The 14,966-nt window shown below is 41.0% G+C and overlaps 1 protein-coding gene across 7 annotated transcripts in view; it reads left to right on the forward strand.

Annotated features, from left to right (window-relative positions):
- The window catches only part of ATXN7 (ataxin 7), a 101,548-nt gene that overhangs the window by 57,137 nt on the left and 29,445 nt on the right, over positions 1 to 14,966 (forward strand). Inside the window, exon 1 of one of the 7 annotated variants that reach the window (XM_077822487.1) lies at positions 9,045 to 9,220. The exons of the other annotated variants lie outside the window; for them this stretch is intronic. Coding sequence (XP_077678613.1) covers positions 9,085 to 9,220 — 136 coding nt within the window. The 5' untranslated portion in view covers positions 9,045 to 9,084. Of the gene's footprint in view, positions 1 to 9,044; positions 9,221 to 14,966 lie in introns of those variants that run through there. 7 annotated transcript variants of the gene reach the window in all.

Genomic DNA, 14,966 nt, shown 5'->3' on the forward strand with positions numbered 1-14,966 from the left:
GTGGCTCTGAGCAGCATAGTGCCTGCAGTTATGAGATACTGCACAACTCTTTATAAGCAAGCGCATTTATTTTTAAGGGAAAAGCATTACAGAGAAAACACAATAAAAGAACCTACACGCATGCTAAACAGCTTACCAGAGGTCATCCCAACCCCAACTTTAGGCTCTGTAGATCAGTCCTTCAAAGCCCACAGGTTAAAAGTTCATAATTGCCTCAGTTTTAGAACCAGTAAACAACCATGAATAGTTCAGTCATTCCTTTAGTCAGCTTGGTACTTAGATCTCGGTCTCCTGTAACTGGGGATCATCAGACAGTGGCCCCTCCTCAGAACATAGCTTCAAAAGGCAGGCTGAGTTTTTGCATAACCGGAGGTGGGGAATTTGCATTCACCTCCCCCTAGATATTCCCAAGAAAAACAACTTAGCCCTTTTTGTTCCAAGTATCCATTCTTGTCTTGTTCAAGATAGTCTTTGACCCGCAGTCTCACATCTGTCACATCTCCCCCTTCAAGAGGTTACATACAATCCCGGCCCACAATAATACATAAACCACTCATTTCATAGAGTGGTCCCCAAAGACACTTAAATTAATTCAGTAAGGTCTCCCAAAGATATTGCAGGAAACTGCCACATCTGCCACATATACTTAATGTTAGCTGCATTGGTGAGGAAGAAGTAATTAAAGTAATACTTTTCATTTCATAGAATCATAGAATATCAGGGTTGGAAGAGACCTCAGGAGGTCATCTAGTCCAACCCCCTGCTCAAAGCAGGACCAATCCCCAACTAAGTCATCCCAGCTAGGGCTTTGTCAAACCTGACCTTAAAAACTTCAAAGGAAGGAGATTCCACCACTTCCCTAGGTAACGCATTCTAGTGCGTCACCACTCTCCTAGTGAAAAAGTTTTTTCCTAATATCCAACCTAAACCTCCCCTACTGCAACTTGAGACCATTACTCCTTGTTCTGTCATCTGCTACCACTGAGAACAGTCCTCTTTGGAACCCCCTTTCAGGTAGTTGAAAGCAGCTATCAAATTCCCCCTCATTCTTCTCTTCTGCAGACTAAACAATTCCAGTTCCCTCAGCCTCTCCTCATAAGTCATGTGTTCCAGTCCCCTAATCATTTTTGTTGTCCTCCGCTGGACTCTTTCCAATTTTTCCACATCCTTCTTGTAGTGTGGGGCCCAAAACTGGACACAGTACTCCAGATGAGGCCTCGCCAATGTCGAATAGAGGGGAACGATCACGTCCCTCGATCTGCTGGCAGTACCCCTACTTATACAGCCCAAAATGCCGTTAGCCTTTTGGCAACAAGGGCACACTGTTGACTCATATCCAGCTTCTCGTCCACTGTAACCCGTAGGTCCTTTTCTGCAGAACTGCTGCCTAGCCCCTCGGTCCCTAGTCTGTAGCAGTGCATGGGATTCTTCCGTCCTTAGTGTAGGACTCTGCACTCGTCCTTGTTGAACCTCATAAGATTTCTTTTGGCCCAATCCTCTAATTTCTCTAGGTCCCTCTGTATCCTAAACCTACCCTCCAGTGTATCTACCACTCCTCCCAGTTTAGTGTCATCTGCAAACTTGCTGAGGGTGCAGTCCACGCCATCCTCCAGATCATTAATGAAGATATTGAACAAAACCGACCCCAGGACTGACCCTTGGGGCACTCCACTTGATACCGGCTGCCAACTAGACATGGAGCCATTGTTCACTACCCGTTGAGCCCGACGATCTAACCAGTTTTCCATCCACCTTATAGTCCATTCATCCAGCCCATACGTCTTTAACTTGCTGGCAAGAATACTGTGGGAGATAAAATCAAAAGCTTTGCTAAATTCAAGGAATAACCCATCCACTGCTTTCCCTTCATCCACAGAGCCAGTTATCTCATCATAGAAGGCAATTAGATTAGTCAGGCATGACTTGCCCTTGGTGAATCCATGCTGACTGTTCCTGATCACTTTCCTCTCCCTTAAGTGCTTCAGAATTGATTCCTTGAGGACCTGCTCCATGATTTTTCCAGGGACTGAGGTGAGGCTGACTGGCCTGTAGTTCCCTGGATCCTCCTCCTTCCCTTTTTTAAAGATGGGCAGAGCCTTTTTCCAGTCGTCCGGGACCTCCCCTGATCTCCATGAGTTTTCAAAGATAATGGCCAATGGCTCTGCAGTCACATCTGCCAGCTCCTTTAGTACTCTCGGATGTAGCGCGTCCTGCCCCATGGACTTTTGCTCGTCCAGCTTTTCTAAATAGTCCGGAACCACTTCTTTCTCCATAGAGGGCTGGTCACCTCCTCCCCATGCTGTGCTGCCCAGTGCAGTAGTCTGGGAGCTGACCTTGTTCATGAAGACAGAGGCAAAAAAAGCATTGAGTACATTAGCTTTTTCCACATCCTCTGTCACTAGGTTGCCTCCCTCATTCAGTAAGGGGTCCACACTTTCCTTGACTTAATTCGTGTTGCTAACATACCTGAAGAAACCCTTCTTGTTACTCTTAACATCTCTTGCTAGCTGCAACTCCAAGTGTGATTTGGCCTTCCTGATTTCACTCCTGCAAGCCCGAGCAATATTTTTATACTCATCCCTGGTCATTTGTCCAATCTTCCACTTCTTGTAAGCTTCTTTTTTGTGTTTAAGATCAGCAAGGATTTCACTGTTAAGCCAAGCTGGTCGCCTGCCGTATTTACTATTCTTTCAACACATCGGGATGGTTTGTTCCTGTAACCTCAATAAGGATTCTTTAAAATACAGCCAGCTGTCCTGGACTCCTTTCCCTCTCATGTTATTCTCCCCGGGGATCTTGCCCATCAGTTCCATAAGGGAGTCAAAGTCTGCTTTTCTGAAGTCCAGGGTCCATATTCTGCTGCTCTCCTTTCTTCTTTGTGTCAGGATGCTGAACTCTACCATCTCATGGTCACTGCCTCCCAGGTTCCCATCCACTTTTGCGTCCCCTACTAATTCTTCCCTGTTTGTGAGCAGCAGGTCAAGAGGAGCTCTGCCCCTAGTTGCACCAGGAAATTGTCCCCTACACTTTCTAAAAACTTCTTGGATTGTCTGTGCACCACTGTATTGCTCTCCCAGCAGATATCAGGGTGATTGAAGCCTCCCATGAGAACCAGCGCCTGCGATCTAGTAACTTCCATTAGTTGCCGGAAGAAAACTTCATCCACCTCATTCCCCTTGTCTGGTGGTCTACAGCAGACTCCCACCACAACATCACCGTTGTTGCTCACACTTCTAAACTTAATCCAGAGACTTTCAGGTTTTTCTGCAGTTTCATACCGGAGCTCTGAGCCATCATACTGCTCTCTTACATACAGTGCAACTCCCCCACCTTTTCTGCCCTGCCTGTCCTTCCTGAACAGTTTATATCCATCAATGACAGTACTCCAGTCACATGAGTTATCCCACCAAGTCTCTGTTATTCCAATCACATCGTAATTCCTTGACTGTGCCAGGACTTCCAGTTCTCCCTGCTTGTTTCCCAGGCTTCTTGCATTTGTGTATAGGCACTTAAGATAACGCGCTAATTGTCCCGCTTTCTCAGTATGAGGCAGGAGTGCTCCCCTCTTGCGCTCTCCTGCTCGTCCTTCCTCCCAGTATCCCACGTCCCCACTTACCTCAGGGCTTTGTTCTTCTTCTGTGCCTTTCAACTGTGAAGTATAGAGTGCTTCAGAAACATTAATCAAGCTTCACAACACCTCTGGGAAGTAGGTGGTGTACCTATAGGTGGCATAGAGTTGGCCACCTCACCTCTTCCCTCCATTGCCAGTCCTGGTTGCCAGCCTACTGTAAACCCCACTGGCCATGATGGTCCCTGGCAGCGCAGTATATTGGCCCACAAATGGCCCATGATCAGGAGAGTGGCTCTTAGCCACCGTTGCTCAAACCTGTCCCCAAATTGTAGTTGCACTGTCTCTTCCTTGGCCACAACCCAGCATCTGGGCCACAAAGCCATCTATCTTCTTATCAACTTCTAAAAATATTCCTTGCTTCTTCGTTGCTCAGGGGAGTTGGTGTAACTTATATGTGTCCATAAGACTGTAAGCCCTGGTGTCCGCATCACATTAGTCACAGGGTGAATATTACAGCAACTGTCACTCACGATATTTTGTGCAGTATGGAATCTGACTGCTGTTGAGGAGGGAGTGTTTTTCTGGGCAGCATGCTTCATAATGCCCAGATTCATAGTGATAGGGCAGTGGGGCAGTTGCTGATCTTTGGTAGCAATAACGCTCTCTCTGCAGATCCACCAGTTTGTATACGGGGAAGCAAGAGGCATGTCAGCTATTTAGAACGTGAGCTTCTTGCTACTTCTCAACCGATAGTACTGGTAACAATGTTCAGCAATAGCTGAGATTGAAAATATTTACTAGAAATCTATTTCCTAAAATTTGTAATCCTTGAAAATAGTAAAAGATCTATAGGACAATTTTTAAGGGCTAGTGTGTGTATGATGTGTGTGTTTAGTATTAATTAATTTTTGTATAAATGTACCTGCATATGCAGAGTTGATACCCATGTGACAGACTGCAGAACAATCTAACTGGATCGTATACCAGTGAATTTATCACAACACCTCCTCTCGGCCCCCAATTCATCTTTCCAGGATTTACACTAATTTCCAAACATGGAGCAGCACCCAGCAGCTGCTGTTTTTTTTTAAATCAACTTGCCAGAGATGTTTCCTCTTTTTCTCCCACTCTCCTCGACACCCCCCAACAAATCAATAAAAACAAACAAAAGCAAACACAAACAATTGTATGAGGCCCAGGAGAGGAAAAACTGAATCCTGGGTCAGTGGCAGTTTTTCTAGACATAAAAATGTCATGACTTCCAAAGTCTATTGTTTGATGTGCCTGCAGGGACTAGAAACAGAACCTTATGCTATTGGGCTGGGAGAATTCACAGGAGAACATGGAGCACCCACTTCTAGAAAAAAAGATATCAGACTTTAAAACCTTATATAAGGGAAAGTGTTGTTTTTTTATGGGTCTTTTTGATCCCTGTTGGTCTCATGTGTCACAGTTCGCAGGCTAACTGCACCTCCTATCATTCCCCCCACCAGTCTCTTTGAGTGCACCCCCTCTCAAGTTTTAGATCTGTGTCACCTCTATCTTGGGGTGGGATCATCTAATTGTCCTACTCTCCAACCAGGTCTGGGCTGCAGTCCCCTGTGATCACTGTGATTACCTCAGCAGGCCTGACTTAAGCTCAGACACTGCAGTTCTGTTCCTTCTGGGAGCAATGGTGGAGGTAACCAGAAATCAAACAGCCTCCTTAAAGCAAAATATTATTTACAACAAAAGCATTTCAGAGACAACCAGTCTTAAAACAATTAAACAGACTACATGCTTGTCTAGATACCGGATATCTTTCATATGGACCTCCACAGAGACCTCTGGGGTCTGCTGTCCTAGACCATTTCCTTAACTCACAAACCGTTTCTCTCAGCTTCATGGGGAGTCTTTTAAATGCGGCCTACTAATCCTTTGGATCACCTCCTTTCCCCAAGACCAAGTCACTATTTTAACAGTTTATAGCCCTGTGATCTGTTAGTTCCTAGCATTGGCAGAACAAGGCTTGTGGGGAGGATGTAAGCTCTGCAAAACTTTGCCCATTGTCTTTCATGTATGGTGGGGTGTCCTTATCTGGGGCTGTTATCTTCCTCTTGGGGACAGTTCTCCTTGAATTTAATCATTATAGGTGTTTCAGAAACATTAGCCCTATGTGCTATGGTTCAGTTTGTGTGCATTCATGTCATGCTGGCCTCGAGCCCCAGTATAAGTTAGATCAATACATTCATACAGGAAATTCTAAAAACCCACTATAGTTATGCAGTAACTACCACTTAGCTTCTTAGATTATTATATAACAGCTGCACAACCAGCACACATGGTAAATAAGATCTCTCGATTTACAGGGAGCATGATACAAAAAATAGTTCTATTAAACTTATTTAAAGCTCTTTCTCTAACCATTCATAAAACAGTTTTTTGCATCATGTATGCAAGATCAGAATACAATATATTGTGGTATAATGGTTTTATTTGCATTTCTTGGAGGTGATCTGCATTATATAATGTTGCCACTGACAAGCAGTGTGATCATCCTAAAACTCATGCCAATACAAACCTTTCTACCATGCTATTTGGTATTCCGTGTGTGCCTAATAATATTAATGCATTGGTATACATCCCCCTTTTTATATTGCTATGCACACGCAGTGAAGAGATGGGGGCACGTTTTTCTTCACGCTCTGCGGCTCCAAGGGAAGCCATCTTTCTCCCAATACTATAGTTCCAGTGTAGTTTAAATTAACATTACTCTGCTGGGTGATCTTACAATAACAAAGACCAGGGCACTCGCTTTCTCTGCAGAAGCACATCACACTGTTTCTTCCTCTCCCTGCTCCTATCTGTCTGCTCCATTCTTGTAAGCAGGCTGACACTTAGAAAGCAGGATTCTTGTCATTTTCAGTACTCTGCCTGCTCCCTAGAATGGAGCAGACAAGTGAGAGTCTGGTTGCGGGGGCTCGAGGCCAGCATGACGTGAATGCACACAAACTGAACCACAGCACATAGGGCTAATTTTAGGCTTCTTAACAAGACCATTTCTAGGTTAACTGGCAGATTAAATTGTTTATCTCAAATATATTATTTTTTTATGTTTTTGAGAATTTTGAACAGTATTTTTAGAAACCAAAACTTAAAAACCTATTAAGACCTTTATTATCATAAGGAAATTAAACTCAACGCCTTTTTCAATTTTATTATTGTACAGACAGTATTTTTTGCGTTAGCAGAAAAGCCCTTTAAAATGTCATTTAGTTGTAGGACATACATTGGGCAGTGTAAAGGCAAACTTCTGTGACAAAATAAATAGAGATTTACTAAAGACAGAGTTTAAAGTTGCTTGGAAGCTTCCATATCATGCTCCAGATGTCAGCCAGCTATGAAGGAGTTATGGAAAATGTGTGAAAAAAGCTCATATACTGAGGTAGTGAATTTGTGTGTTGCTAGCATAATGTAAAGAAGCATAAAATCACAGCACTTTCCCTCATAGCAATTGTATTGCCATTCCATTACCCTTTTCCAAACTTCTCACCATGTAAAATTACCCCGCCATGCTTCCTAATTCCACTCTCTGCCCCTGCTTTGCACTCGCCTCCCCGACCCAAAGTCAGCAGCAGGATGATTTTATAAATGCCACTGCCTTAGAATTAAACTGACTGTGATTGCATGATCCTACTCAGTAGCCTGCTCTGCAGATAAAGCACTTCTGTGATCTTCACCTTGCTGCTCCTTAAAGGGAATAGACAGAAATGAAGAAAAATAAATGCAAGATGGCCAGGGGACAAAGACAACAATGTTGGTATCCCCCACAGTAGTTGAATTCTGTGGACCACTAAAGATAAGCAGAGGACTACCAGAATGTAATTGTTGGTAGCGCACTAAAATACTATGCACTAAATACAAAACAAACAAACAAAACCCCAAAAATGTATCTGCCACTGGTAACTAATTTTAACAGTGGATTATAGGTGGAGTGAAGTAGATTTTCACAATGAAAATCCAGGCAAATGTCCTTGTCATACCAAGTTGTTTTTTCATGTGGTTATTGGTCAGATAGCATTTACCACTCTTTCTTGAAGTTCCTGGGAAAGGGAAACACTGATTGCTATCTGGTGTTTTAAACATGCAAGACATGTGACGTGAGCTTCAGCAATGCCTTGATTTATTTGTTTCTAATCTGTTTGATTAGAATAGTAGTCCCCAGGCTCTATGCTTTCCTGAAAAGGAAGCTGCTTGAATGCTATTCCTTGCTTCTGCTAGCCATTCTTGGTGGTAAAACAAGTAAACTGACAACATCAAGACACCTGTAGAAGCCAGATGTCTTTCCTCTGGGCACCTTTGTATTTCAAGACGGAAGCTGTTGTTTACTTTTTGTAAAATGTATTTGAATGCAATTGGATATGTGTGAAAAGAAATCTTGGCTTCGATAATAATTTAAAATAAAACACAGAAACAAAAGCACAACCAAACAAAACCACCCACAAACCACTTCTCCTGTAATCTTTTCTGTCAGGTAGTATACTGAACTTTTTCAAGTGGCCAGTCAGGAAATAGGGTTGAAGTTAGTAATTTAGCACGAGCCAGGTAATTTCAGTAATCTTTGGAGGGGTGAATAATAAACAAATACATGACTTCAGGTGTTAACCACACTTCTGGCTGGCAAACTGTTAGACATAAGTTTTTTCTTTCTGCTACTATGTAGATGGGATGCTTGAATATTGATCTTATAAAATTAAATGTGGTAGGCAGAGTTAACAGCAAATTACTTAATATTAATTAGTTCTACGTTAGTCTTCAGTCATAGGAGTATAATCATTATTTCACCTGTTAGTACCCGTACAATAATTGTGGGGAAGGAATTCATATATTTCTTTTAGAGCTTTGGCATAAAAATAGCGTATAAAAGGTTTGTATAACGTGTACTACAATCTGAAAATGCTAAAAAAATGCAGTGTACTGTGGTAAAAGGAAATCAGATTTTGAGATTTTTTACATTCAGAATGCAAAGCAATTGTAGAGAATCATTCTGTACTTGAGTATTATAAACATGGTAGCTGTAAACTGGGGTATTAATATTCTTCGTAATTGTAGATAGTTTTAAGTATTATATGTTTATTGTGATATACAATCTGCGTACATCTGTTAATATACCTGGGGTGCTAAGGTTACTTTAAAGAAACTGTCAGAAAATTGGGATATTAAGTGCTTAGCATGTCAGCGTGATAAATTGTTCAAGTACCGCCTTCTCAAACTCTGACAAGTTGCTGTGAAAATAGAGGGGTTAATTTACATCAGCAAGGACTCCTGGTATGACCATATTAAATAAAGTTAGACTCCACCTCCTGTTTTACTATTTATCTGCCAGGACCTTTGTGATTCAAGTACACTTTACTGTAGTAGCAAATGTTACATAAACCCAAACATGGAGCTTGTTTGGAGTTTGTGGGCAGACCCAAATTATGATGCAAGGCTTTAGTAGCAAGGATGCAATGAAGCACAATCAAATTATGTGAATGGGAGTTAACAAGAAGGCTTTCCAGAACAGCCTTTCTTTTTGCACAGGGCTGAAAGCTCTGGGTAACTTTTCTTGTGCAGTTTTCAGAGGCAGGAATTGGCAAAGAGCCCAGATCTGCATGGAGTTTGCAGAAGGTTGGTATAGTTCTGTACTAACACTACATGGAACTAAAAGGCGTATACTTTGTGCATTTTCTAAATTTGTTTATACTCTACCAGGGGTGGAGTTGAACACTGGTGAAGTTGTGTAGAAGGCCTTTGCAGAGTTAGTTGATCAAAGTGGATAATCTCAAAATGAGGGATTAACTGCTGCAAACGGCCCACATAAGCCATTCTGAAATGTCATTTGAGAGATTTGGCCAAAGTTCAAAAGCAGATGGGAGTTGAGTTTGCTATTAACTCAAAATGCTGAGGTTTGCACTAAACCATCTAAGTATCTTGAAACAGTAGTTCTTTTTAAAATGTACTATAAAGTAATATGATTGTTTACCTAGTTGATGTCTAAAATTGGAGTTAACATTTTAAAAAGTTTTAACTGGGGGGGGAGGAGAAGTATCTTATTTGTGGTAACTGTGGTTTCATGACACAGGAAGTGCTGAGAACAGAGCATAATCTGTTAAATTAAAACTGTTTCCCTACAGAAATGTGAAATCCAAAACAAATTATCTAAATAAACTATTTTAACGAGGACAGGAACAGCAGTTAAACATTTTTAAAAAATAGATTATAATCCTGTCAATCTTCTGTACAATTCAGTATCATTTTGTCAATTTAATAATTAAGGAGATAAACTAGTAAGAACATGTTTATTTTAACTGTCTTCCTAGTGGCACCCAGCAGTGTAATTTAAAAGTCAGAGATCTAATGTATTCCCTGTTATAAAGCCAGGTCTTTTGTTTAGGGTGGGCAGGATGATCGTTTTCCTTTTAATGGTACTCAGTGGGCTGAAATATGAGAATACGTTATTAGCCCAAATGTATTGAATATTAGTTATATGTTTTTATTTCTAGATGTGCATTAATTTTTAGTTCTAGGTTGTCACGTCCCAGCTGGCTGCTGGGCTCTTTTAAAATAAAATTTAAAATGGCTGAGTGAGACTTTGTGTGTACTAAAACTTTGGTTGTAACATTTTAGGCAGTACGTAGTAAACATACGCTGCAGAATCCTAGCAAATTTTTATATATTTACTGCTCCAAGTGAGCTGTTGTAGAATTAATGGACTACCCGTGCGTGCCTGCTCTTTTCCTATGCTTAATAAAATGTTCGTGCTATAAAGGCATAAAACCAGTGTTAAATAGCATTAAGGATATGATCTTAAAACAACAAAAACAAATAAATGATATCACTTCTGCCCTGGGTGTTGCAGCATGAGTATTATGTTCCAAGACACAGAACTTTAAAGTGGAGATAGGGTTTTTAAAATTTATGAGTATCTTAAATCAAAGAACCTTGAAAAATATTGTAATTTACTGTCTCTCCCCCCATCCCACAAGGAAATGTGACCATTCTTAAGGCTTGCCATTTACAAAAACAAAAATTGGAAAGCATGAAGATGGAGAGTTACGCCAGTCAGTCTGAACTCTGGCCCTATATCCCTGACACCTTTTTATTTCCCCCTGATATAGTCACTATGATAAGCACATTGATATTGCAGCTAGTTCTGTCTTTTAACGTCATGTTTCTTAGCATTTTGTAATTGCCATCCTGAACCAGCCCAGTGGTCCATCTAGTCTGGTATTCCATCTCTAATGGTGTTCAGTGACATATGCTTCTGAGGAAAGTGCAAGATATGCTGTCATATATAATAGTGGAATTTCTTGTCCATAGGGGAAGTTCCTTTCTAAAGCCCAACAGTTAATGATTATCTTATGCCCTGAAGCATAAAGGTTTTATATCGTAGAATCATAGAATATCAGGGTTGGGAGGGACCTCAGGAGGTCATCTAGTCCAACCCCCTGCTCAAAGCAGGACCAGCACCAACTAAATCATCCCAGCCAGGGCTTTGTCAAGGCTGACCTTAAAAACCTCAAAGGAAGGCGATTCCACCAGCTCCCTAGGTAACGCATTCCAGTGCTTCACCACCCTCCTGGTGAAAAAGTTTTTCCTAATATCTGACCTAAACCTCCCGCACTGCAACTTGAGACCATTGCTCCTTGTTCTGTCTGTTATATTTTGTATAACATTGAATATAACTGTTATTCTAAGTATTCAGGTAAATGTTTATCCTTCCTTGAATCCTAGAGAGCTTTTGGTCTCACTGATATCTTGTGACAGTGAGTTCCACAGTTTAAGTGCATATGATGTAAACGTTTATTATTATTTATTTGTATTGCCATAGCACCTCGGAGTCCTAGTCAAAAACCAAGACCTCATTGCGCTAGGTGCTGTACAAACACAGAACAAAAAGACAGTCCCTGCCCCAAAGAGCTTAGGTAGATACAGATGGATGGGGATGGGAGTCTTCTCCCAAGAAGCAACAGTTTGGGAGCCTGAAGCCCGAGAGCGTGTGCCTTTACTGGGCCACCAAGGGGAAGTACAGGTGCAGTTGCCCTGCACTGTGATAGTCCCCATGCTCTTTGTTTTCTGAGATTGTTTATACATTTCTATCATATTTCCTCTGATTCATCTCCCCTCAAAACTCAACAGTCTGTGTTTTTCATTCTCCTTTCATATGGAAATCTTTTCATTGCGATAACATCTTTGTCACCTGTCTGTCAGGAACTTGAGCAGCTGGGCCGTTTTAAAATTCCTTATACATTAGTTCAGCTGCAAATTTTGAGAAGTTTGCAAATTCAATGTGATTTTCCTGGCAGGGTACCAGTCAGTGTATGAGGATTCAGATTTTGGTAACTACAGACAACACAAGCTACTGTAGATAGTAAAAGAGTAATATGGTAAAATTCGCAACTGTGGTGTGAAGGGGCACAGAAAGCAAAATGGATGCAGGGTAGGTCTTTTAGTATGTGATGAGATATTCTTTCTTGAAAGAAAGATGAGTTTGGAGCACAGCCTGTAGTCATTTAGGTGGCACAAGTAGTGGGTAAGTGGTGTTTTCATTAGTTCAATGAATATGATACACCAGTATTACACTACCGGTATGTAGTAAGATCGTGTAACTCATATTGTCAAAGTTGAAGAGGAACACTGTGTTGGTGTAATGTAACCATTTTTTTGTTGCTGTTGTAGTTGCTGGGTGGAGGATGAGCAGAGATATCGAGTCAGAAATAGGGTTGTTCAGATTACCTTAGCTCTTTATTTCCATGCTTTCCTACACTTCATCTTACGTAGAACCTTCAGTGAGACTGTCTACAATGGTATTTTTTTATTGTTCTATGCTTTTTTTGTTTGCTTGTTTGATCTGGAAACCCATAATATCCTGTTAAGGTCATTTGGCTTGAATGTGGTTTTGAGAATTCCCCAGTAACTTCCCAAACCTTTTTTCTTTTTTATGACCCCATGGTACTTTAATGTACGTTGCTGGTTAGGTGTAAAAAGAAAAGGAGTACGCTTATGCTCAAATAAATTGGTTAGTCTCTAAGGTGCCACAAGTCCTCCTTTTCTTTTTGCGAATACAGACTAACACGGCTGCTACTCTGAAACCTGGTTAGGTGTAGGTTGTCTTTGTTTGCCAGTGTTTTTTATATATTATCACTGGGTTCTAAACTGAACAATGATTTGGTAAAAAAAAAACATACCAGTGAATTTTTGTATGGTTTATACAGTGCCTGATATTGTAATCAGACCATGCGGCTATTGTAATGTCCTCAACAGGCAACACAGAGATTTGTGTTAATATACTCTACTGTGGATGTTGTAATCGCTGCAACCTGAGATCACACAGATGCTCTATCTTTCCATAATAACCTGGGGCTTGACAGATTTACAAGACATCTATTAACCTAAAGTTCCAGAGGCAATTTCGTGGTGAGAAATCCATCCCATCCTGACCTCTTGTCAAGCTTCTGGGTTTGTGTTGGGATTTCTTCCTGGATGCTATCCCTGAGTTGTGCTCAGTGGCTCCATGTTTTGCATTAGTCTCTTTCTAGTAGGGATATGGTAAATATGAAGGCCTTATGCCACCTGGCTGCTGAAAGGGAGATGCTTCTTCTCCCTTAGCCTCCGGACTGCCCCATCTGTGGCTCCATTTTGTGTTAGTGATTCTGCCCTATGAATAGTTCAAGACCCTGCCTCTGCCACCCTGACTTTCCCACATGGTTCTTGACATTTTCAATATGACCCATGAAGTTCTGAACAGCTGAAAAGCACCTGACCGGGGTGTTGCTAATTTCATTCTTTTACTTCTCAGGAGAGCTGTAAAAAAGCAGAAGATGTCTTTCTGCAGTCTTGAGAAAACAGCACTGCCATCAGTTCTTATTTTGAAAGTTATTTTTAACCCTGAGGGCTAAAAAAAACCAGCAAACAAAAAAACCATGTAAAAAGAGATCTTAAATTCTGTAAACATTTATTACTGAGCTGCCCTCGCAGTCTATTTATCTGGGATTTAAACAGATTAGTCATCTATATGGAAAAATTGAAAACTAGCATTAGGAATACATAGAGTATGAGAGAAAGGGAAAGATAGGAGGGTAGCAAGTGAGGCTTACTTAGTTTAACAGGTCTTTAATGTTACATGGCTCTCAGTGTATCATTCCCATTTTGAAATCCCGTCACACTGATTTCACTGATTTTTTGTTTGTTTATTTTTTGTTTTAATCTTAGTTGCATTTAATACTGATAGCTATGGTCCAGCATACTTAACTAGACTTTCTTCGTATGTTGCCAATTATTCAGTATGCTCAGAAACTGCTGGTTATTTTGCTTGGCCCAATTATAATCTTGTGACAACAGGCATGAGAAGAGCTGTTATAATTATATGCCTCAGGGAATTCACTTCATGTTACTCCAGAGTTCCTGGTTTGTGTCTGGATTTAAAATCAGTTTGAAAAAATGAGTGTATTTAAGCAGTTAATAGTGAAGTTCTTTGGAGCAGGGACTATCCTTTCACTGAGTATGTGTGTGCAGGGCCTAGCACAGAGGGGGCCTGGTCCCTGATTGGGGCCTCTGGGTGCTGTTACAATAGCAATTAATAGGCAGCAAAGTCGGAGGAGATGAGCACAGAGTTGAGAACCAAGAGATTCGGAGTTGTATGTTATCCTTCCTCTGTCACTGACTCGCTATATGTCCTTAGGCAAGTTACATCAGCTCCTCTTGACATATGCAAATTGGAAGAATAATGCTCACCTAGCTCACAGGGGTGTTATGAAGTTAATGTTGGCACCATTTTTTGAATATATAAATGCTGGGTATTATTAATTATTGTTCTTTTTACAATAGCAAGACATCTGGACAATTTGGTGGGGGGGGGAGCAAAAACAATTTGCTTGATAGCGCCCTATTTTCACATGCTCTTAACTTTTCTAAATGTTTATGAAACCTTCTCTTCTCTGCCTGAAGGTGATTATTTTATGGGCAGTTCTGAGGAAAAATCCTTTCAGTAATATTTTTGAGTTTGATGACCGTGGGAAGGAGGAAAAAATATACTCTTTCCTTTCTATCTGTTTATACAGTGCCTAGCACAATGAGGCCCTAAAGCAGTAAAAAAAAAAAAAAATTGAAAACAAGGATGCAGAAGGACAACTGAAGTTTAAAAAGTAACACTGTTATCGTTCTCAGTGAGGAGTAATTTCTCGTGTGGTTGGAAGGGGGTAAATTCAATGTATTAGGGTCTGAAAAATCTCTTCTGACCATGCTCAGTCAATATTTGCTAAACTAAGACTTCATCGGAGTCTAATGAAGTCTCCCCCCTTTTTTGATACTGCTGCATGTTCTCCCAGTCTGGCTTGACGGTAGGGCTTACACAGAAGAAGAGGCTGTCGGGAGG

The sequence above is a fragment of the Eretmochelys imbricata genome, chromosome 7 (genome assembly GCF_965152235.1).
Source record: "Eretmochelys imbricata isolate rEreImb1 chromosome 7, rEreImb1.hap1, whole genome shotgun sequence".
Lineage (NCBI taxonomy): Eukaryota > Metazoa > Chordata > Testudines > Cheloniidae > Eretmochelys > Eretmochelys imbricata.